General features: G+C 43.3%; 1 protein-coding gene and 2 pseudogenes across 1 annotated transcript in view; 1 reads left to right on the top strand and 2 right to left on the bottom strand.

Moving 5' to 3' along the window:
* GMDS (GDP-mannose 4,6-dehydratase) overlaps positions 1-16,560 on the bottom strand; it is a 797,768-nt gene extending 781,208 nt beyond the window's left edge. Inside the window, exon 1 of the mRNA XM_066268525.1 lies at positions 16,268-16,560. Coding sequence (XP_066124622.1) covers positions 16,268-16,369 — 102 coding nt within the window. The 5' untranslated portion in view covers positions 16,370-16,560. The remainder of the gene's footprint in view (positions 1-16,267) is intronic.
* LOC136328963 (signal peptidase complex subunit 2 pseudogene) lies at positions 5,856-7,084 on the top strand (annotated as a pseudogene).
* A 5,373-nt stretch (positions 16,561-21,933) lies between the features above and the next one.
* Positions 21,934-23,056, bottom strand: LOC136329967 (fascin pseudogene; annotated as a pseudogene).
* Between the last annotated feature and the right edge of the window lie 1,059 nt (positions 23,057-24,115).

The raw sequence follows: 24,115 nt of genomic DNA, 5'->3' as shown, positions 1-24,115 counted from the left end.
GGGACAGCAGTAGTCCCAGAAGCAGGATGCCGGTGGCTGGTGCCTGTGGCTCCATCCTGACCTAGAGGTTCACAGTAGACACATAGGTGGAAGAGGAAAGTATGTGGTATACTGGGAAAACCAAAATGATCTAGGATTATGATATTCCAGTCTCTTGAATGTCACTGCACAAGGCACTTTCTTACAATTTAATCCTCACTGCACTCTGAGGTAGGGTTAATACTTCTAGTACAGACAAAAGTAGTGTAGAAAGATGCAGAAATTTGCCTGTGGCCCCCAGTAAGTACTGAGGTCAGGATTCAAACCCACATTTAACCAGCTCTCCTCTTCCTTTAGGAACAGATGTCTCTCAATTCCAAGGCTAGGATTAGAATACTTTGCCAAAATCATTCCTGACAAAAGCATTTGCATATTAACACAACCTTACTGCAACTAAATAGGAAAAAAAAAAAACCTGTCAAGTTATAGCAATAAAAAACTTTCAAAGCATATTCAGTTGTCCTACCTGAGGCAAAACTATAACCCAGTAGGTCCTACAGGTGTCCCAACCTCGTAAACCTCAAAAGCTCATTCCTTCCCAGAGGCCTTGAGGAGCACACTGCCACCACATTGACTACACCATCATTCCAAGATGCTATGGAAACAGCATCGCTGCCTCTTCTATGACAGCTCACAAGGACACTCGCAGAGTCAAGAGCTGATTTCCTATTCAGAGTCCTGCAGCAGGCTAATTCCTGAAATCCCTCCCTAATTCAAATATTATTAGTCAGTGTCCTACTAAAGTCTAGTTCCCATTATATGTGCTGTAAATTTTAACCCAGGAAAGCAAAAGAAAATTTAGACATCTTTACTGAATATGCATATTTACATGTTTCCTGAAATGTATAATATATAAAAAAGAAAAGCCAAAGCCCATAAAGGTTAAGTGAGCTAAGTGTTAAGTGTTTAAAGAGCTAAGTAGTAACTTCAGGTTTCTTGAATGCAATCCTAAGCCCTCCACTAACCATTGTACCATACTTAGAGAATCTTCTAGGATTTCCAGTTGGACTCCCAATCATTCACCTGGTCTACATAAAAGATTTCCTTTTAAAACACTGCCTTGCTTCAGCAATTAAAATCAAAACGCCCATAATAACAGTCTGTAATAGTAAAAATTTTGAATTATGTTCATTTTAAAATCTATATGTTAAAACAAATAAAAATGGAAAGAATATACCTTATAAGCGAACATTATTTAAACTTTTCTAAATTAGTTAAAATAGAAAAATGGATGAGGGAATTTTAAAATAATACACTATAGTCCAAAGGTTTTCAACCTTTTTACACTTGGAGATCAGTGAAAATAGGACAGGACAGTTATATTGGGAACCGCAAAGGTAGAAACCACCCTGAGAATAAGTGAATTTGACTAAGATCACTGGGTCTAATCTTCATACAACATCAGGGTGGTTAACACTTTTGTGGACTGGCACAAAATCTCGGGCAGATCAGCAATTTAAAATCACTGCTATAGTCCATGAAAAAGCTGAAAGGAAAAAAAAATAAAGGCAGTTCAATTCCTTCCAACTCCTATGTCTCCTTTCACGGTAAATATCTAAATACAGGAAAGCAAAACTCTCTGAAAAATCCATTATGTATTACTACATCCCCTCAAAAAAAAATCTCCCCAAATCCTTCCATTAACTCTTGAAAAATTCACTCAATAATTTTTTCTTCCATATGTCCAGGGTTGATCAACCTCACAAAACCAAGCTGAAACCACTCAGAAGCTCCCCAAAACTTGATTTCAGTTTCAGGTTCCCAAGTTAAAGCTGAAACAACACAACAGAAGAGTAATTTGAATATTCTTTTCAAGCCCACTTAGAGACTAGTGACAGCCATCCATGCAATGCTGTACTCAAGGATTTAAACTCAATGGAAAGTAAAAAAATAAAGTAGATTTGTGGCCTGACCTGTGGTGGTGCAGTGGATAAAGCATCGACCTGGAACGCTGAGGTCACCAGTTCAAAACCCTGGGCTTGCCTGGTCAAGGCACATATGGGAGTTGATGCTTCCTGCTCCTCCCCCCTCCACTCTCTTTCTTTCTCTCTCTCTCTCTCCTCTCTATAAAAATAAATAAATAAAATCTAAAAAAAAAATTTAAATAGATTTGTAAAAATAAAAATGTTTGTTGTAAAACAGTATGCCATGTTACACTGGCAATAGCCTTATACCTCATTGGATTGCATTTTTCTTGTGCTTGATTTAATCCCATGTTGTTTTGTACCATACTATGGTCTACAGGTTTGTGGCCCAAAAGCAAAAGGCGATATACCATAGGCCCAGTTGTGCCATAGGCTGTAGCATACAGGATTGTGTAAGGATACTGTATGATGTTCACACAATAAGAAAATCACCTAATGACACATTTCTTAGAACATATCCCTATCATTAATGAATTCATGACTGTATTGGCTCAAAATTTAGCTTTAAAACAATAAAACAAATATGAATTCCAGGCTGACACTAAGTCACTATCAGGGACTATACTAGGAATGTCATTACAAGATGAGAATTCATCAGTGCTTCTTCATTTGGGCTATGATTTCCTTTTGCATTCATAAAATATACCTGATCAAACAAGTAAGGTCTCCAATTGAAATAAATGTTAAAGGTTGGAAACACAGCTTCTAAGACAGAAAAATGAGAAGGAAAATAGTTACATCTTTAACCATCCTTCACAGAATACAAGACTATGTAAGAGATTTCTATGTCAAAAAGGACAAAGTAGCATGTAGTGTAGATAGTCCGTAGGCAGCTCTGATTCCTATAAAAAGACCTCACAATTAACCCTTTTCATACAAATACATACATAACCAGAAACTTCTAAGGTAAACAATGCTAAGTAAATCTATTGAATTAATGTTACTTTTGAGCATTTTTTAAAAGAGATGATCTTCTTGTGATTCAGTGACTCATATTATCATAGCACTTAATAGGCTATAAAATTACTTGTCAAACTGCCTGTCCCCCAAGAGAGACTATCAGCTCCTTTAAGACAAAATCATGTCCCTCTTGCTGGTGGCTATATTCCTAGCACCTAACTCAACACAGAATAAATATCAGAAAATATTTACTAAAAAAATAAAACCTCAACTATTAAACACTAAGCTCAAAATATAGATGCTTATATTTTCTAAAACTTCAATCAAAAAATAAGTAAATAGCCTGACCTGTGGTGGCGCAGTGGCTAAAGCGTCGACCTGGAAATGCTGCGGTCGCCTGTTCGAAACCCTGGGCTTGCCTGGTCAAGGCACATATGGGAGTTGATGCTTCCAGCTCCTCCCCCCTTCTCTCTCTCTGTCTCTCTCTCCTCTCTCTCCCTCTCTGTCTCTCTCCTCTCTAAAAATGAATAAATAAATAAATTTTAAAAAAATAAGTAAATAACAGGAATTTAAAAATCATTCATCAACAAAAGAAAAAACCATTTAATTTGGTATAATTTACAAAGGCAGACTGCTCAGCTCTTTTGCTTTAACCTTGCAAATTCTGGCAAACTACAATTCATATCTGCATTTCTTCTTAGTTTATACACTTCACTATAAATTTACTAAAGTTCATTGGTTCCAGTTTTTTTAAATCCTTCTATTGGCCTTATCTTTAAAACTGATATTAAATGACTATACTGCTAAATACAAATATAAGATTTATTTGCACATAATCAATTACAATTTAGTGTTAAATCCTAACATCATAGCCCTTTACACTCTAAACAGACTTTAGAGATCATCTTCTCATTATGGATTAAGAAACAGATTCAGAAAAAATTAAGGCTACCTAATTAATTGGTGTAAACTCTAGCCTCTGATTCTCAGTTCCAAGCCCTTTCCTTAGGTAATCAATTAATAACAAGATATTTAAAAAAAAAAACAAAAAAACTTTCCACCACATAACAGTCCTTAATCAAAGTAGGAAAGTACTTTAAACATCTTTCTCATTTCCAATTATGCCAAACCTTTCATCCAGTCCTGCAAATCCCATTAAGGAAGATTTAGAGTAAAGTCCACTGCTGACAATCCTCTTAGACGGCCCCTAGATCTGCCTTATAGATTCACAGGATGTCAAATCTCTTGGCCTCCTAGTACTTTTATAGGCTTGTGGTTGATTTCAAATACTATGAAATTTTCTGCCCCTAGATAATAGATTCCCTGGCCAAAACAAAGCTAAATATTAATACTTTCCACATTCAACTTCCTTTGCTAGAATTCAAGAAATCTTTTATTATCTTGTTCACACAGTGAAGAGAAGGTCTATGCTAGTAATGCAGCAAAGGCCCCTATTATGAGCCAGATTTATTTCTATTTGGTAGGGATTACTCTTCCCACCATGCAGCAAAGGTAAATAACTTGCCCAAAGCCATGCCACTCATAAGTAACTAAGCAGTAATACAAACCCAACTTGGCCTAGAAATCTAACTAATTCTCCTCTACTTGCTCTAAGACAAAATCTTAGCCTTCAGAGAGTTTGCAAGATTACTCACCAACATAGGCCCTCCAAAGAACTAACAAAGGATATGACCCAAATGACACAACAAATAAAATAAGATAATGTAATGATTAATACATGCTTACTTTACTACTATAATCCACCTTCCCACACTGCAAAAAAACAAACAAAAAACTTAAATAAGCTTTGTTTTTCAAATTTGATATGCAATATATTTACCTCTCCCTAGAACTTATTTGTTAATACTAATTACAAACCTAATAGAAAATAAAATTACTGGGATTTACATTTCAAATCTCACTTTGCAATACCTTAACTTCTGTGTTCCTTGGGGATAATAAGAAAATCACCTCAGAGGAGTGCTCTGTTGCGTCAACAAGTTAATAAATGTAAAACCCTTTGAACAGTGCCTGGCATAAAGTACATGCTTAATACATGTTAATTATTGTAATCTATCATAACCATCGCCATCACCAACATCTAGAACATCAATGTCATAAGGATGGTCATTTTTGTCTCTTGTTCACTGTTGTACCCCCAGTGCCTGACACAAAGTTAATACCCAAACGTTGGATAAATTATGATCAGTAGGTACTGCTATTACTAAATAGAGGGTGACTTGCACCAAAATGTAACTGGCCCTGGATAAAAGTTAATTAAGCATGGAAAAAATAATACCGCTACCTGGAAATTTAGGTGAGGTATGAAATGAACAACTGCTAGTAGCCCAAATGCAATGCTTATTACAAGAGAGAAGAGGGGTTGCCTGACCTGTGGTGGTGCAGTGGATGGAGTGTTGATCTGGAAGTGCTGAGGTTGCCGGTTTGAAACCCTGGGCTTGCCTGGTCAGGGTGCATGTGGGAGTTGATGCTTCCAGCTCCTCCCCCATTCTCTCTGTCTCTCTTCCTCTCTCTCCCTCTCTGTCTCTCTCTAAAAATGAATAAAAAAAATTTAAAAAAAAATTTAAAAAATTAAAAAAAAAAACGAGAGAAGAGGGGAAACTACTCTCAAGTCAAGGGAGCATCTCAGATAAAACTAACCCACCAAAAGAAAAGTCAAGCCAAAATTATTTACTAAGGCCAATTTGCAGGCCTAAGGACTTCAAGGTTTAGACAGGCTTCTTTGTTCATGATAGGGGTACAAGAATCTAGAATATGGAACTTTGGAATCTAAGAAAAATCTAATCTGGGCCATAACAGCAAGGACAAACCCCACTCTACAGAGGAAAGTAGCATTAGAGAAAGGAAGTAATGTATCTAAGGGCACAGCAAGCACACTGGGGACTACAATTCTCAGATCACTGTGCAGGTAGAAGGGGCCTTGAGAACAATTTGGAGCAGTCATAAAATCAAGCATCTCGAGTGGGAGGGAGACGCTGAGGCAGACAAGATGGCCGCGGCAGCTGCACAAGGCGGGAGGAGTGGTGGTGGCGGAGGGGGTAGTGGGTCTGGCGGTGGCCCTAACTGCGGGACAGGCAGTGGGCACGGTGGCTTGTTGGATAAGTGGAAGATTGATGATAAGCCTTTAAAAATTGACAAATGGGATGGATCTGCTGTGAAAAATTCTTTGGATGATTCTGCCAAAAAGGTACTTCTGGAAAAGTACAAGTATGTGGAGAATTTTGGACTAATTGACGGTTGCCTCACCATCTGTACCATCTCCTGTTTCTTTGCCATAGTGGCTTTGATTTGGGACTATATGCACCCCTTTCCCGAGTCCAAGCCTGTTTTGGCTTTGTGCGTCATATCATATTTTGTGGTGATGGGGATCCTGACCATCTATACCTCGTATAAGGAGAAGAGCATCTTTCTCGTGGCCCACAGGAAAGATCCTACAGGGATGGATCCTGATGATATTTGGCAACTGTCCTCCAGTCTCAAAAGGTTTGATGACAAGTACACTCTGAAGCTGACCATCAGTGGGAGAACAAAGCAGCAGCGGGAAGCTGAGTTCACCAAGCCCATTGCTAAGTTTTTTGACCACAGCAGGACACTGGTCATGGATGCATATGAGCCTGAAATATCCAGGGCTCCATGACAGTCTTGCCACAGAAAGAAAAATGAAATAGCCAATTCTAAAAGCAGCCATCCTTCTGCAGGATTATGTGGAATTGTGGGGTGACAGGCAAAGAAAAAAAAAAAGTTAAATATTCCTGTTTTGTCCTGAAATGTAGTCCATTCCCCATAAAGGGTTTTCTATCTGGGATATGAGAAATTGTAGCTCTGATATCTAGCTGTAGCCTCCTTGTTCTGCTAATTACACTGTTTTGATTTGCTTTTCTGGAAAAGAATTTTGGCTAAAAACTGAACAGACTTTCTCCTTCATGTGTAGCTTTGTGCCATGCAAGGTTTGAAGTATCAGTTTTTAAAATTGCTAATCTGTTGCTGGCTTTATTGTGTTAATTCCTGTTTCAGTAGCTGTTTCTCTTAATTCAGGATACAATTTCTTGTGTACATTTTTACACATCATTTTTTTGTGGTGTGTATATATCTGACTTGGGAAAAAACACAGCTTTTTAATTTGTATAAAACAGACCTTCTGCCTGTTACATTTTGTGTTCTCTTACCAATTAAAGAAGCCAATGACATTTTTAGTTTTATATTGTCTGTGCTTTTCCCTAGTATATTCCTGTTGATTTGCTGATTGGTTTGTATCCTTTATTAATTTTCTAAAAATTTTTTTCAATAAAAGGAAAGAAGATGCGAAAAAAATAGAAATAAAAAATAAAGCATCTCAGCCTCTTACCACCATCTGAAAATTGGGACTATTCATATCTCATCAGGGCTCCAGGCGAGCTCCCCAGTAACAATTTTCATTCAGACAACTCCTCGCCCAAGCTGCATCCCCTGCAACTTACCTGTTTCTGAGGATTCCACGAATTGTCTACTGGTGCTCGACCCTCCACTGGAAGATTCAGAAGTTTATGGGCAGAGAAAGGCACTTTGCTCTAACCACTTTTAATCTCTTACTGTAAGAATCCTCAGAGCACTAAAAAAACGCTGGGAAAAGGAGCCACTAGGAGGCTTCAACAGGTCTCAGGAAACAGTCTTCTACCTCCATTCACCAACTTTTTCCAGGCTTCTACTGACATGCAAGCTAATAATGTTAACATCTCCTAATGGGCACACTAAAATACTAATCAAAGTATACAGCAGCCTTTAAAAGCAACTTACTTCTTGAGAGCAGTGAACTTCTACAGTTTGTCAACAAACTAGCCAAAAGAGCTAGTCTGACTTGACATGGGAGAGAAGGCCCTGAGAAAAAACTAGCATAGTAAGGGTTGTCAGGCAAGTTTGGAGCTCTCCAAGTCTGTTTTGCCTAATTCTTTACATAGAATCACTACCAAATAATTCTGGGTTAGTGAGATTTTGATCTAACACAAGATCAGGAAAGACTGCTTCAAAAGATAGGCAAGTTCAGAATTCTACACCTCAAAGAAAGCCATCCAAGATCAAAAGACTATTAGCTTACCTGACAAGTCAGTAACTAATAAAACTCACCTTTAATTTCAGCACTGGAGTGCTGAAACCAAACATGGAGACGTGCAGGACTAGGTTTTCCCACCCCATGAGTGGACAAGGTAGCACTCAATAAGTTTGGAGGCGCTGGAGGTAGCTACCAGCTATGGGACAGTATATGGCCTCGAATGAACAGTACGTGTCTCAATTCCCTAAAGAACATGTTATCTAAAGGTAGCCACTTTCTTTAGTCCCCATAATCTTATTACTTTTTCCCTTCTAGATCAAATACTATAGATTCCTATTAATCCCTAAACCTATCAATCATTTCAAACTACATTTTGTTACAATAAGATGTTGAATTTTATATAGTTACCTTTTCCTTAAATATTGTAAGAGATTTGATTACTTACTCAGATGTACATTTATTGTCAATTTTAGAACCCTATAATATACATTTTACTCTGATATACAATGTTTTACTCCAATTCTTCTGGCACAAAGCAGTCTCTCTCTCTCTCTCTCTTGTTAGTGAAGGACAGTGATGATCAGACCAAAGACAACAGAAAGACAAGAATCTGAGATCTAATCCTAACGCTGGCACTAACTTGCTGCATAATCTGGGAAAATCACAATTTCTCAGTCTCCTTTTCTCCTCTACATAATGGTGCATTCTAAAATCATGTAAGTCCAGCCTGACCAGGTGGTGGCACAGTGGATAGAGCATTGGACTGGGACATGGAGGAACCAGGGTTGAGACCCAAAGGTCAACAGCTTCAGCACAGGCTCATCTGGTTTGAGCAAAAGCTCACCAGCTTGGACCCAAGGTCACTGGCCCGAGCAAGGGGTCACTCAGTCTGCTTTAGCCCCATAGTTAAGGCACATACGAGAAATCAATCAATGAACAACTAAGGAACCGCAACAAAGAATTGATGTTTCTCATCTCTCCCCCTTCCTGTCTCTCTGTCCCTATCTGTCCTTCTCTCTGACTCTCCCTGTCTCTGCCACACAGAAAAAAAAAAAAAAAAAAAGAAAACTCATGTTACTCCAGTTCTAAAATCACAACATGTAGGCCAAGGGAATATTTTTTCAATTTAGTGGTTAATATGAAAACAAAAACAGTAGGAAATATATCACACAGAACCAGACATGTTATTTTTTTCCCTTGTTAAGGGATATATTCCAAGTCCTTTAAGTCTGAAATTATAATAAATCATTTCTCTCCTAAACAGCAACTTATCTGTCAGGTATATGCTATTCAATTCTCCCCAGTACTCTAACAATGTCTTGCTACTACTCAGTAAACAAGAAATGCGTCATAACATTTGCTCCCATCTCTACAGACTTCTAGAATTTCCAGGCAAGTTTTCTTCAAGAAATGACACATCAGTAACTAAAGGTTAATTTGATTATCAAATATTTTGAGTACCCAACCTGTACCAGTTGTGCTAAATATAGGAGAGAAGTGAGTAAGACTCTTTTTCATATGCTCAAGGTATCACAATCTAGTAAGGACAGAGCACAGGTGCCACTACTCCCATCCCTTCCCAGGCAGAAATCACTAATCAATCACAGTCTTCTCCCCTAAACTGGGTACAGCCATGCCTCCAGGATTCCATGTAGCCATTACCAATAAAATGAGCTTGTTTTACTAGGCCGCGTCACATTTCACTAAATCTCCATCTACACAAATGACAATTCTGATACCTATATTGGAATGTAGAAATTTACGGAAAACTGAATACGGTTTAGAAAATAAAATCAAAAGAGGTAATGTCCCTATCATCTTTTAAAATTCAATGAAGCATAAAAGGGGGAGGGAGAGGAGAATAGTACTTCCTATCAATTTTCAATTACCATTTTCTAACATCCTAAATTAATTCTTAAATAAAGAGGTTGAAGCCTATGAGAGCCAACTGAGTCAGTCTACAGACTCAGGTTATCTATTTTACATACGTATGTTCTCTTTAAAGGCCAAGATTGTTTTATGGCAGCTAGAACACACTAAAAAAATTAAAAATAAAAGAACCCAACAGAATTAGTGAAAATAAACAAACAAGGCCATAAAATTAAAATTCTAAAGCAAAATAATATGGCTTAAATAATGTGACCTTAATAAGTCAGAGTTCATCTTTTTCATCTATGCAAGGGTTACCAAAAATCTGTCTTCGAACCACAGATTAACTCCTCTTGATCACGACTAATATTCAACAATTTAAAGATAAATGCATTGTCCTCCATGCATCATGGGACAGAACTCTAGAACCTTGAATTGGTACTTGCTTAAATGTCTGACTAGATCTAAACCACTTTTTAAGGAAAATCTAGGCCTACCTGCAATGGGAAGGACCTCACCATGTCACATTCTTCCATACTTAAAACACCTAGATCAGGGGTCGGGAACCATTTTGGCTGAGAGAGCCATGAACGCCACATATTTCAAAATGTAATTCTGTGAGAGCCATACAACGACCCTTGCACGTTACGCATTATCCAATAAAAATTTGGTGGTGTCCCGATGACAGCTGTGATTGGCTCCAGCCACCTGCAACCATGAACATGAGCGGTAGGAAATGAATGGATTGTAATACAAGAGAATGTTTTATATTTTTAATATTTTTTTTTATTAAAGATTTGTCTGTGAGCCTGATGCAGCCATCAAAAGAGCCACATCTGGTTCACGAGCCCTAAGTTCCCAACCCCTGACCTATATACAGTGTGTCTGTAAAGTCATGGTGCACTTTTGACTGGTCACAGGAAAGCAACAAGATGATAGAAATGTGAAATCTGCACCAAATAAAAGGAAAACCCTCCCAGTTTCTGTAGGATGATGTGCAGCATGTGCACATGCACAGATGATGACTTAATACTGTGTATACGGCGGAGCAGCCTATGGCCATGCCAGTCAAGATGTGGACGATACAGAGGAAAGTTCAGTGTGTTCTGTGGCTCACTAAATTCGAATCCGTGACCAAAGTGCAACGTGAATATCGGCGCGTTTATAACGAAGCGCCACCACATAGGAATAACATTACTTGGTGGGATAAGCAGTTGAAGGAAACCGGCACTTTGGTGGAGAAACCCCGTTCTGGTAGGCCATCAGTCAGTGACGAGTCTGTAGAGGCTCCCTAAGGAGCCCTAAACAATCTGTGTGAGCCCACATCGAACTGCACTGAATAGGTATGAAACTGGGAGGGTTTTCCTTTTATGTGATGTAGATTTCACATTTTTATCATCTTTTGTTGCTTTCCTGTGACCGGTCAAAAGTGCACCATGACTTTACGGACACACTGTATTAACCTTACTATCAAACACACCTGACAAAGTAATTTACAATTCCAACCTGCCTGCCCTCCTGGCACAGACCAGCTTGAAACAGACATCAGAATAAGAAAAAATATACAAACAATAACCATTCAATTCTTTAAAGTATCGACATACAAAACAGTTTACTTTTGCTGTCCATTTACAGAATAATAAAAGAGTGTCCTAGGAAAATGACACTGTCTTCTTTAAAAAATTGCTATGGGCCCTGGCCGGTTGGCTCAGCGGTAGAGCGTCGGCCTAGCGTGCGGAGGACCCGGGTTCGATTCCCGGCCAGGGCACATAGGAGAAGCGCCCATTTGCTTCTCCACCCCTCCGCCGCGCTTTCCTCTCTGTCTCTCTCTTCCCCTCCCGCAGCCAAGGCTCCATTGGAGCAAAGATGGCCTGGGCGCTGGGCATGGCTCTGTGGCCTCTGCCTCAGGCGCTAGAGTGGCTCTGGTCGCAATATGGCGACGCCCAGGATGGGCAGAGCATCGCCCCCTGGGGGGCAGAGCACCGCCCCTGGTGGGCGTGCCGGGTGGATCCCGGTCGGGCGCATGCGGGAGTCTGTCTGACTGTCTCTCCCTGTTTCCAGCTTCAGAAAAAAAAAAAAAAAAAAAAAAAAAAAAAAAATTGCTATGGGATATATTGTGTATCATATTATTCTGAGTATGTTAACAATTATTCCACTGAGAGTTTAATTCTAATAAAGTGTTGCACTCAACTATCCACTTAGTCTTAACTGTCAGGAAGGTCAAAGCTGAATTTTATGCCCACCTCACAGCAGCTATCCTCAGCTTTGGGTTCTGGAATACTACTCCCATCTTTCTATTGCCTTCATTGCAGACTCCTGCTTTTCTTCTTTTTGTGATTATCTAGTGATGTGTTTATTCACTGAAGCCACCACAGAATTACTCTGGAAATACACAAAGGACATAAATAATCTAATAATTTAACTTCCTTCATTATTACTATTTATTTCTTTCCTCAGTGTCCCCCCCAAAACTCTCCCTTTTCTATACGCCTGTGCATGCTATTCACCACATAACAGTTGCTGCTATTTTTAGCGTTCAATGACTTCTCCCAGACTCCCGAGGTTGACTTAACCATTCATTTGGCCCTAACATACTTTTACAATACTGATATATTTTTTATGTGTACTATCTTTTCATGTGCATTATCTTAAGTTCCTCAAAGACTGAGATCCTAATGGGCAGAGAGTACATTTTACATACCAGTATATTCCCAGCAGTATTAATATGATACAAGGCTGCAGCTGGGCCTGTCGTGGCACAGTGGATAGAGCATCAACCTGGAATGCTGAGGTCACTGGTCCGAATCCCTGGGTTTGCCTGGTCAAGGCATATACAACAAGCAACCAATGAACAACTAAAATGAAACAACTATGAGTTCATATTTCCGCTCCCCCCTCCTCAATCTGCAAAATCAATAAATAAAATCTAAAAAAAAACAAGTCTTGTACACTGCAGACACATAGTAAAGCCATGTTCTGTTCATGGGAAGAGTTAAGTCAGCATTTTTGAAAGCCCACTGGGTGAAACCACGTGGGAGATAGGCTGAAAGGAGCTTACAAATCAAAGAACCAAGATCAGTAAACTATGTAGGTAGCCAACAGGAATTGCAAAAATGTAAATCCATATAAAGTTCCTGGAATGGCTGTTTTTGGCAGGATTGTCAGCATTCACTTTTAATAAAGTTAAAAGTGATCTGAGGACATTCAGGTCACAAAATAATGACTCCAATGATGTACAAGGCAACAGTATTTAAACATCAAGAATATTTCCATGGCCTGACCAGGCGGTGGCACAGTGGATAGGGCATCGGACTGGGATGCCAAGGACCCAAGTTCGAGACCCCAAGGTCACCAGCTTGAGCGCGGGCTCATCTGCTTTGAGCAAAGCTCACTAGCTTGGACCCAAGGTTGCTGGCTCAAGCAAGGGGTTACTCAGTCTGCTGAAGGCCCACGGTCAAGGCACATATGAGAAGCAATCAATGAATAACTAAAGTGTCGCAACACGCAACAAAAAACTAATGATTGATGCTTCTTATCTCTTCGTTCCTGTCTGTCTGTCCTTGTCTATCCCTCTCTCTGACTCTCTCTGTCTCTATAAAAAAAAAAAAAAAAAAAAAAAAGAATATTTCCATGGTTGTAGTAAAGAAGGACAAGCATCATTAGACAGAGGAGATGAACTTTGGGAACAGCTGCCAGGGGGCCTAGAGACAGCAATACAAAGCCAGAGCCTGGTTTTCTTTAAGACAATTTAATAAGGTAGAAGCTTTGGAAAACGATGCATAACTACTGTGTCAAGAATAGAAAGGAGGAAGGCCCGACCTGTGGTGGCGCAGTGGTTAAAGCATCGACCTGGAAATGCTGAGGTCGCTGGTTCGAAACCCTGGGCTTGCCTGGTCAAGGCACATATGGAAGTTGATGCTTCTGGCCCCCCCCCCCCCTTCTCTCTCTCTGTCTTTCTCTCCTCTCTCTCGGTCTCTCTCTCTCCTCTCTAAAGATGAATAAATAAATAAAAAAAAAAAAAAAAGAATAGAAAGGAGGAAGAAAGCCAGAGTATGAGGCCTGACAGTAAATACTAGAGCTGCACTGCAGACAAGGAACACTGGATATGTGCATTCACTCTCAAATGGGAATTTAGGACAACCCATTTAAGAGCCCATCATGGCACAATTGCCATAATAGCCCTAAGGGCCAGAGAAGTGGTTCTACCTCATCTTCTTGACTCTGAAACCTCTTCTTGGAGTAAAGCAATCTCTCAACCTCTATCTCTATTGCTGTCTCTCTCTATCTCTGTCTCTCTCTCTTTCACATAGACAGCTGTAATTTAATGTGCGTGTCTTACCACAGAGACACTTAACAAAATGGTCCTGGGTTCAAATCTCAGCTGACATTCATTAGATGTGCACTCTCAGGGAACATATTTAACCTTACTTAGCCAAATGTAAATGAGGATAAAAACTGTACCTGCCTCTTCGGTAGATATATAAAATGTTTAGCAGAATGAGTAGCTCAGTAAGCTCTCACACAATACTATTTTTTAAATGGACAATACAGTATGGGTTTTCAGACCCCATATTAACTTCACTGTCTTCCAGAAATCCTTGATACCCTGGTTGAGAGTCACTGTCCTAAAAGTTAAATGCAGAGCAGTAAATTCCATCGGGAAGGATTTATGCAACAGCTATCAAGTTCAGCACTGAGCCAGGGGCTACAGAAGCCAACACAACATCCTACAGAGGGGTGGATGCTGGAAGGATGGAATTGGTGCAGAGGGTAAAAGAGACCAAAACTCAAGCAGGAGTTTTAAGTTGGAAATGATATGGGGAGCCGAAGACATCTGGTCAAGGAGTAGCATGCTGAACATGTGTTTAGTTAAGGAAGACTACCCCTGGCAGCCTATAGGACAAACTAGCATAGGACAGCACATCTCTCATCACTCAGAACCAAGACTGCACTCGAAGCACTAAATAAAGTTCGATTTCTAACCTGCTGGTCACTGCTATACGCCATACCAATGGTACATTAACAGCTAAACTAATTTCTTTATGATACGGGGGGGGGGGGGGGGGGGCAACAAAAAAAACCTTTACCTTCAAGAGCTGGTGTAAGTTAGTAAACATTTGAGTTTCAGATCCAGTCTAAGAACTATGAAAAGGGAACCACCCTGCTTAAGAGTTCTGAGCATTAGAAAGGGACAGACAATATGCAGACCCTTACCTGAATGTAAAGGTTCTGTTCCTCAACCTCACAGCCTTGACTCACTCACCTCTCGTACCAATTTTCAAACGCGTGAGATGCATAAACAACCAGAAAATAATCAGATATCCAATAGTTAGAAATTGTCCCATGTTTTTTGATTCTACATCTGGCCAATTTCAACTTCTCTCCAAGGTTAGAGAGCTTTGAGACCAGAGTCTGAATCCCAACTGGACATGTCCTAGTTGTTTGTGACTTCAGACAAATGTTTGACTCTCATGTGTCAGTTTGCTCATCCATGAAGTGAGGATGCCCCCTCAAAGAGTAGTTGTGAAAACGAAATGAGTTACTATTACTCAACTAACGCATAATAAGCACAATATGCATTAGCTATTACTATCATCTTTTATTACGGAATAATACTGATTACCACCAGATCTCTAGAGGCACAGCTATCACATTTTCAACAAAAATACATGGGAAAAAATTATTTCATTGTCCACTGAATCTAAACAACACAGCTTGATGAGACACCGCGGTCAGCCCCTAACTGTTGCAACACCTGTAAGAGATAACTGTCACAAACTGGCCTCGCTCAGCCTGCATGTGTGGTCCCAACATTCAGGACCACTTTCTGTAATTACCTAAGACACTCATTTCTTTCAGAAATGGAACTCTGTCATGGGTGAGCATAAATCTCAGAAGTGCGTGAAATTGTAAAAGTTTTTGCAAGATGTGCTTTAAAAAATAATAGCCTTTCCTGACCTGTGACTCTACAGCACTACTTTTGTCTTTTTTTTTTTTTTTTTTTTTTTTTTTACTTTTCTATCTGGAAATCTGGTCAGGCAGAACCAAAACGGCAAGAAACTTCCTTCCCAGCTTCCCAAGCTCTGGCAGGTTGCAGGTAAGTGGCCCCCGTGACTTCACACCCATCCACAGGTAACGATGGTTCCCTGCCTGGCACCAGGATCTGCAAGAACTGAATCCCGAGTTCGCGCCAGAGGGCTCGTAAGAACGAGCACTCCGGCCACCGGTCAGGTGGGGGAGATGGTCCCGCTCAGGTGTGAGGACCATGCCCCACGCAGAACACGTGCTCCCACGCCGCAGGGGGACAGAAACTTTAAGGGCCGCATGCACCCTCCCCACAGCCGCATCTTGTCCCCGCGCTCCCGAGCGACACGCGCCTTCCGCGCGCCCGGGAGACCGTTCCTGGGACGAGCGCCGCGAGCCAGGGCGAGGCGCACACGTGCCCGGGCAGCAGCAGGCCCGGCGCGCGCCCCGCCTCTGCACTCACCTGGCCCGTGATGCCGGTGATGAGAGCCACCTTCCTGGGCTTGCCCGTCTCGTCGTCCCCAGAGCCCCGGGCGCCGGGGCAGCGCGGCGGCGCGTGTGCCATGTCCTCGCGGGCGTGCGGAAGCGGGAAGGGCGGAGCGGAGGCGAGCGGCGCTGAAGCAGCGGTGCCGGGGGGACGTGGGGGTGTGACCGCGCGCAGACCGCCTCGCGGGGCTGCAGAGGACGAGCGCACGGAGCGGCAGGCCACTACAGTCTGACAGGGAACTTGGGAGGCCGGGTGGGAAGGGCTGGGGGCGGGCGAAGCGGCCAGGATGCTGCTTGGCTGGGTCGCGTCATCGCGTAGGCCCCGACGTTCCCGCGGCGCCTGCGGCAGGCCCCGCCCTCCGCCTACGACCGCGGGGGCGGGGCAGGGCCTGGGGGCGGGGCCTGCCTCCGGACTCGGCCTCCGCGGGCTTGGGCTACTCAGCAGCCTCCGGAAAGGAAGTGGTACTTGGTCCTCGGTGTAGTCCCGGCTCTTGTCCAGGCTGAGAGTGGAGGGGGTGGCCCGTCGACGGCCTGTACGTCACCATCTTTCCTTCCACAGTCCCCATGCCCTCTCCTTCGCTGTCTGAATCTCCCAGGAATACTAATAAGTACCAGAGGATGCTGGGCAAAACTGTGGGCCAACTTTCTGTTAGGAAAAAGCCCTGAATTCGATGTCTGGACATCATGGGGCCTGGGTCCAACGCTTTGATAAATAATTTATGGAAACCTGTTGAAAAACTTTTTTGAGGAGTCTGGTTTTACGTTTCTCGAAATGCACTAGCAGCGTTACAAGGCCACTGAATGGGAACCTCATCTCTAGCCTGACTTTCTGGCTCTTTTCGCATTTCCCAGAGGCTTGGAACTAGGCTCGAGGTTCCAAGGAACTGAATTCAAAGTCTTATAATTCAGAGGGCTGACAGGACAAAACAAGAAAGTCTCTGGCCCCACCCGGTGTACACAATAAGGAAATGTTGATAAGACTGCACGGATCAATAAACTTGAACATGGCCAATTTAGGGGAAAAAAAGTAATTTAAGTACAAGGTGGGGTCCTAGCTTAATGTCTTGAATTTGGTGTCCATATGGCAGCTGCACATTGAGCTGGGAAAAGTGCAGCGGTGACTCAGACACAGCAGGGACAGCAGGTATATGTACCTAAGCAGTTGACTAGAATCCAGAAAGGAGACAGAAACTTTCTTATCTCCATGGCTCTGCTTATGACATGCGAGATCATCACTTTAAATCACAAATTAAGTAATGAGGAGAGTGCTCAATCTAACACACAAATCAGATCTCAAATCCCAAAATCAGAAAAATCTCAGGATTAAATTAAAAATCTCTATCTCTAAACTCCTCAGGAATGTTTCCTAGCTTTATAAATAGGCTTGTCTTTGGTTTCACACCTTGCCTTTTCTCTGTCCAGTCTATACAGAGAATGACTAAATAAGAGTTATGTGCAGTAGCAGAAGGCTGCCTCCCAGGGGTCCCCAAACTTTTTACACAGGGGGCCAGTTCACTGTCCCTCAGACTGTTGGAGGGCCGCCACATACAGGGCTCCTCTCACTGACCACCAATGAAAGAGGTGCCCCTTCCGGAAGTGCAGGGTGGAGGGGCAGATAAATGGCCTCAGGGGGCCGCATGCGGCCTGCTGGGCGGGCTACAGTTTGGGGACGCCTGCAAGCAGTAAATGAAAAAGACCTGTTGTAGAGGAGAGTAAACACTTTCATTTAGAGCAACTCACTATATAAGCAAGTAATTTCTTTGAAATTTACTAGATTATCTTATTTTTTAATTTAATATAAAAATGTCGAGTTAATTTTCAGATAAAAGTATTTAACATTTCCCCAAAGTCACTGAAAAAAAAAAAAAAACAACACGGATATTCAGAGAGGACCTGCCAAGTTTATCCTGCAGCTGTGAGATTTCCTATCACTCTACTAAACACTGGACATTTGCCTGCCCTAGTAAAAAAGGATTACAGTAGAAGATGTATAAAAAGAAAATTGATATCATAGGGCCTGTAAATAATAACAAAATATTGAGGAAGATGGTACTTCAAAGATACATTTGAAGTTAAAAAATAAAGGATAGTTCTCTAAAAATCTCTAAAGAAAGGTGGTAGGACAGTACATTGGTTTGTTAGGGCCATCATAACTAAATACCCAGACTGAGAGGCTTAAACAACAGAAATTTATTTCCTCACAGTTCTGGAGGCTGAAAGGCCAAGATCAGGATTGGCTTCTTCTGCAACCTGTTGTTTCATAGATGGCCATCCTCATGTTCACATAGTAATCTCTATATGTGTCTATGTCTAAATTTCCTTTTCTTTTGAGGACATCACTAGTATTGGATTAGTTCCCACCCAATATCCTCGTGTTAACTTAATTACCTGTTTAGGAACTCGATAGTTACATTCTGAATTATTGAGGGCTAGGACTTTAACATATGAATGGGAGTGAAGTTGACAATTTAATACTGTACAGCCAGTAGGCAAAGCCAGGGCCACCATCACAGCCGCCTGGCCCATGCAGGTTCGCACTGGATTCAGACAGTCGGTAAAGAAACAACAGAGCCAAAAACTGGTGGGCCATCATCTTTAATCCTAGCTTGCACCCGGCGGGCAAATAAAAACACACACTGAGCTCCAAAACCCACTCACATTCAATGCTCACAAAGCTACTGACTTATCCGAGTTTCCTAGAATCAAAGGTTTCTAGCTCACCAGACTTATTCACCTCTGTTCCCCATCTTCTTCTTTCTCCCTGCACAAACTCTGCACAAACTGGCCTCTCACTCAACACTCAGCCATCTTGGCTGATTCTCCTGGCCTCCTCCACGTGGCCTTTCTCTGCTCTCCTATCTGCTGTCTCCTCTAATGCTAATCTCAGGAACTAAGAGCACAAGCTCCTGTTCTGCCCCCATTTTATAGTGTAGAAATCAAAACCTTTAATCCAATATACAAAATAGGGAAGTCTCTAATACAAAGTCACTTCTCTGAGGCATGATGGGATTGTACCGCCCCACATCAAAAAGGGTGGGAAAGGCTTAGTCCTAAAACTAAGCCCCAGGCTACAAGGATCCTGCCTGCCCACAGCCCACAGAGACACACATTAATATCACCTGGGCAACGGCCTCCACATGGGCAGCGCCATCTTTAACAAAGTGAGCATAATATATTTTATCTGCCCAACAAATACCTAACACGCAGTTCTAAGGAAAGAAAGGTTTTTCTTGTTGTTGTTGATTTTTTTTTTTTTTGGAGGGTAGGGCAGAAAGGGGACTGGTTTAAACATGATACAAAATATGAAGACAAGGGCAAGCCCTCAAACTCCAAGTTCTCAAAATGGATAAAAGTCAATTGTATTAGCTTAGGTTGCTAAACCAAAATACTAGGTGGTTTAAACCAGTGGTCCCCAACCTTTTTTGGGCCACGGACCGGTTTAATGTCAGAAAATATTTTCACAAAACGGCCTTTAGGGTGGGACAGATAAATGTATCACGTGACCAAGACAAGCATCAAGAGTGAGTCTTAGACAGATCTAACAGAAGGAATCTGGTCATTTTTAAAAACATCGTTCATACTTAAATATAAATAAAACGGAAATAACGTTATTTATTCTTTCTCTGCGGACCGGTACCAAATGGCCCACAAACCGGTACAGGTCTGTGGCCCAGGGGTTGGGGACCACTGGTTTAAACAACAGAAATATGTATATTTCTTTTTTTTTTTTTTTTTTTTTTTTTTTTTTTTTTGTATTTTTCTGAAGTTGGAAACGGGGAGGCAGTCAGACAGACTCCTGCATGCGCCCGACTGGGATCCACCCAGCATGCCCACCAGGGGGCGATGCTCTGCCCATCTGGGCATTGCTCTGTTGCAACCAGAGCCATTCTAGCGCCTGAGGCAGAGGCCATAGCGCCACCCCCAGCGCCCAGGCCAACTTTGCTCCAATGGAGCCCTGGCTGTGGGAGGGGAAGAGAGAGAGAGGAAGGAGAGGGGGAGGGGTGGAGAAGCAGATGGGTGCTTCTCCTGTGTGCCCTGGCCGGGAATCGAACCCGGGACTCCTGCACACCAGGCCGACGCTCTACCACTGAGCCAACCGGCCAGGGCTAGAAATATGTATATTTCTCACAGTTCTGGGGCTGAGAAGTCCAAGATCAAGGTGCTAGCCAATTTGGTTCCTGGTGAGAGCCCTGTTCCTGACTTGCAAAAGGCCGTCCTCTTGCTGCTCCTCACATCATGAAGAGAGAGACATCTCTCTCATATTTCTTCTTATAAGGGTAATAATCCCATCATAAGATCTACAGTCTTATGATCTAATTATCTCTAGGCCATGAGCTCCAAATACTGTCACAATGCAGGTTAGAACTTTAACATATGAATTTTGGGAGGACACAATTCAGTCCACAGGATCACCATTTTGTACGATAATATGTTTTTTGTTTTGTTTTTTCCTTTGGATTTGTGTTATTTTATTTTGCTCTTTCCAGTCTGAAGCTATTCTCACAGTCATTTGGAGTTATACAAATAACACAGACAAAAAAAATAGAAGACCAGGACACCCAGAATGAGATGCATGGGGAGAGGAACCAGTAGGGGGTGGGCTGGTGGGGGCAAGGCTGGGAGCCAGGGATCAAGGGCTCAGTTGGTGGCTCCTCACAGGTTCCCAGCGGAAAGTGACACCCACCTTCATCCCACCCAATCTCCACTCAGACAAGGAGCACCGATCATGTCAACTGGAGGCTCTGGCTAAGACAGAAAGGCGCCCAGCACCACCAGGTAGGGACGCAGGCCAGGTGGACATGTAGCTGGGAGGGGCCAGTATGAACCCCTGGGGAAGTGGAGGCAAGTTGTGGATTGGGAGAGGCAACCTACCTGCCCCACCACTAGTGAGCAGATGGCAACAAGATGCTGTCCCAAGACCCCCTTGTAGAACCCCTTGAGGACCATTCACAGCTATAACCAGGTTTGCCTGAGTCACCTCCAACAATACCATTTCATTAAAAATATGTTATATATATATAATATAGATAGATAGATAGATAGATAGATAGATAGATAGATAGATAGATAGATATAAAGATATAGATTTAGTCTTTCTCTGCTTCCAGTCATATCAGGGTGCAAGAATGAGAAAGGAGCAGGGCCTCCAGCCCACAGGAGACATGCAGTGGGTAAGCCTGCTCCATGCAAATTGGAAAAGTGACAGGCACTGGTTTCAGCCTCTTGCCAGTAAGGCATTCTTCCTTGATTCAGGCTGGTACACTGAGGGGGCCACCAAAATTGGGGGTGGGATCTCAGCTGAGAGGCAGGAGATTCTAGTTATACCCCACCATACCAAAAGGCTTGCTGCTTTCACTACTCCTCCACAACTTTGGGAAAATAAGGCTGAGTTGTCTGAGGTCAGACGAGGTGCCAGCCTCGCCCTCAGCAGAGAAGAGAGAGCAGAAGGTCCACAATCCCTCAAAAGACCAGGGACAGTTGCTGACCTGAACAGGGAAAGGCCACACAGGGTATCAAGTGGGCACAGCATTTTATCTGGGTTTTCAGTTTCAGAGCAAGGGGCTTACCACCATCAGCAGCACCTACCTGGAGAAGTAGTGGGAGGGTCAAAGCAGGTTCAGAATGGGGACACGGGTGATGAGTCTAGTACTCCCACAGCATGGCAGGGTTAAAGGTCTGAGCACAAGCCTTTAGAACCCCTACGTGGTCCCCCTTCAGGTAACGCCCACCCAGCTTGATGAACACCTGTTGTACTTGCAGAACTTGAAGAAGTCAACAGGGGTGCCACTGCTGCTGATGACCAAGGAGTTAATACCCAACATCCAGTACTTATTTGTAGAGTCTTTGATGTTATAGGCGCCGTCACTGAATTCGAATTGGAAGACATCATAGTTGGAGCGCTTGGCGACCAGAGTGCCCAAGACCTTGCAGTAGCTGATGAAGCCGTGCTCCCCACAGAACAGGACGATGGGATAGTTGATTAGTTTCATGAGGAAGAGCTCTGTGTCCCCTGCTGTCTCTACCAAGACAGCCAGCTGCCAGTTCTTCCTGGCAGTCACAGACTTGCCATTGGACACACGCAGTATAACAGCCCATCATGCCACTCAATGTCAAAGTAGCAGCTGGCATTCTTCATGGAGACAGCGGACTGCAAGCCCCAGGTGGCAGTCAGCATCCAGTACTTATCCACGTGGTTGTGGAAGGCGCACATTTTGTGTGGCGGTGGATCTCTATCCAGCTGATAAGGTCTGCTGGTCAGTCTCTTCGTACTGACTGGCCAACAGGCCCCCTACCCTGGCACGTGGACACGTTCCTCTCGTGGATGGTGTGCAGCGTCATCTGGACAAAGCTCGGCTCCAGGTCAAAGAGCTTGTCCTTGCCACCTTGAGCATGCCTCTAGGCTCCATGGAGCCAGGTAGCGGCCTTCCCAGTGGTAGAAAGTCACCTTGCTAGAACGGAACTGGAGCGGGTAGCCAGTGGCGGGTTCCAGGCGAGCCACCAGGCGCTCGTGGTGGTGCGGGAAGCGGCGGTCGGCTGTCTGCACGCAGCTGCTCTGGTGGTGCAAGGCCAGCGCGATAAGTAAGTGGAAGCCTCGGGGCTTGTGCGGTCCCTGGCGGTGTCTGCAGCTGTGCTCAGGTGCGTGTTGAGCACGCTTCCCTTCTTGGCTGGCGACCGTGTCTGCGCGGGGAGCACGACAGGCTGCCCTCGGGGCTGCTGGAGTAGCCCTGGTGCATCTCGGACTGCAGCGGCCAATGTTCTGCGCCATTGTCAGAAAGCGGCAGTGGGCACAGGCATTTAGCGCTGGCAGGTTACGTTGCCATCCTTGTCTGCCTCCAGGTAGCTACCCAGGTGGCTATGCAAGCATGCACCGTGCTGCCCGCTTCTTTGGTTGGCTGCACCGGTGTCTAGGTCTGCCTTTTTTTTTTTTTTTTTACAGAGATAGAGAGAGAGTTGGAGAGAGGGATAGACAGGGACAAACAGGAATGGAGAGAGATGAGAAGCATCAATCATTAGTTTTTCATTGCGCTTTGCAACACCTTAGTTGTTCATTGATTGCTTTCTCATATGTGCCTTGACTGCGGGCCTTCAGCAGACTGAGTAACTCCTTGCTGGAGCCAGCGACCTTGGGTTCAAGCTGGTGGGCTTTTTGCTCAAACCAGATGAGCCCGTGCTCAAGCTGGCGACCTTGGGGTCTCGAACCTGGGTCCTTTGCATCCCAGTCCAACGCTTTATCCACTGTGCCACCACCTGGTCTGGCTAGGTCTGCCTTTTCTTCTGGCTTCTGGCAGGTGCTCTCACCTGGAACCTAAATGCCTGGGCTGTCAGGTACTTGTTGCCACAGTTGATAAGGCCTCGGTCGTGCTGTTTGTCAGTCAAAATGACGCGGGGTGTCCCGGTAGGTCATTGGTTGGTCCCCGCAGCAGCGCCGGCCGCCTTTGTCCCGGGACTGAAGTCCAGGGTGCAGTTGCTGCGGTGCTCTACCAATACTTAATATTTTGAATAAGTTTTTTAATGTCTTTGTTTCCTGTGGGTTGGTTAGCAATAGGGGATGGTCACGTGAGGAACTCAGAGCCGGGAATTTTAGCTAGAGCCGCCCACAATCAAGCACGCCAAAAGAAACTTCCTAGGAGCCCTTTGGAAAAAAGCAACTGTCCGTCAGCCAGTGAGATTTCATGACGTCATATTAGCTCGACCACCCAAGATGGGACCCTTTAAATATCTCCCACACGGGTCACCCCATGTGACTTTCCTGGCTCTGTACTCAATAAAGCCTTTTATTATTCCACACTTCGTGGTTCCAGCCCCTTCATTCTTCCTCTGCGGG

The sequence above is a fragment of the Saccopteryx bilineata genome, chromosome 3 (genome assembly GCF_036850765.1).
Source record: "Saccopteryx bilineata isolate mSacBil1 chromosome 3, mSacBil1_pri_phased_curated, whole genome shotgun sequence".
Taxonomy (NCBI): Eukaryota; Metazoa; Chordata; class Mammalia; order Chiroptera; family Emballonuridae; genus Saccopteryx; species Saccopteryx bilineata.
Note: the sequence above shows the minus strand (reverse complement) of the source record. Positions and strands in the feature narration are given on the sequence as shown.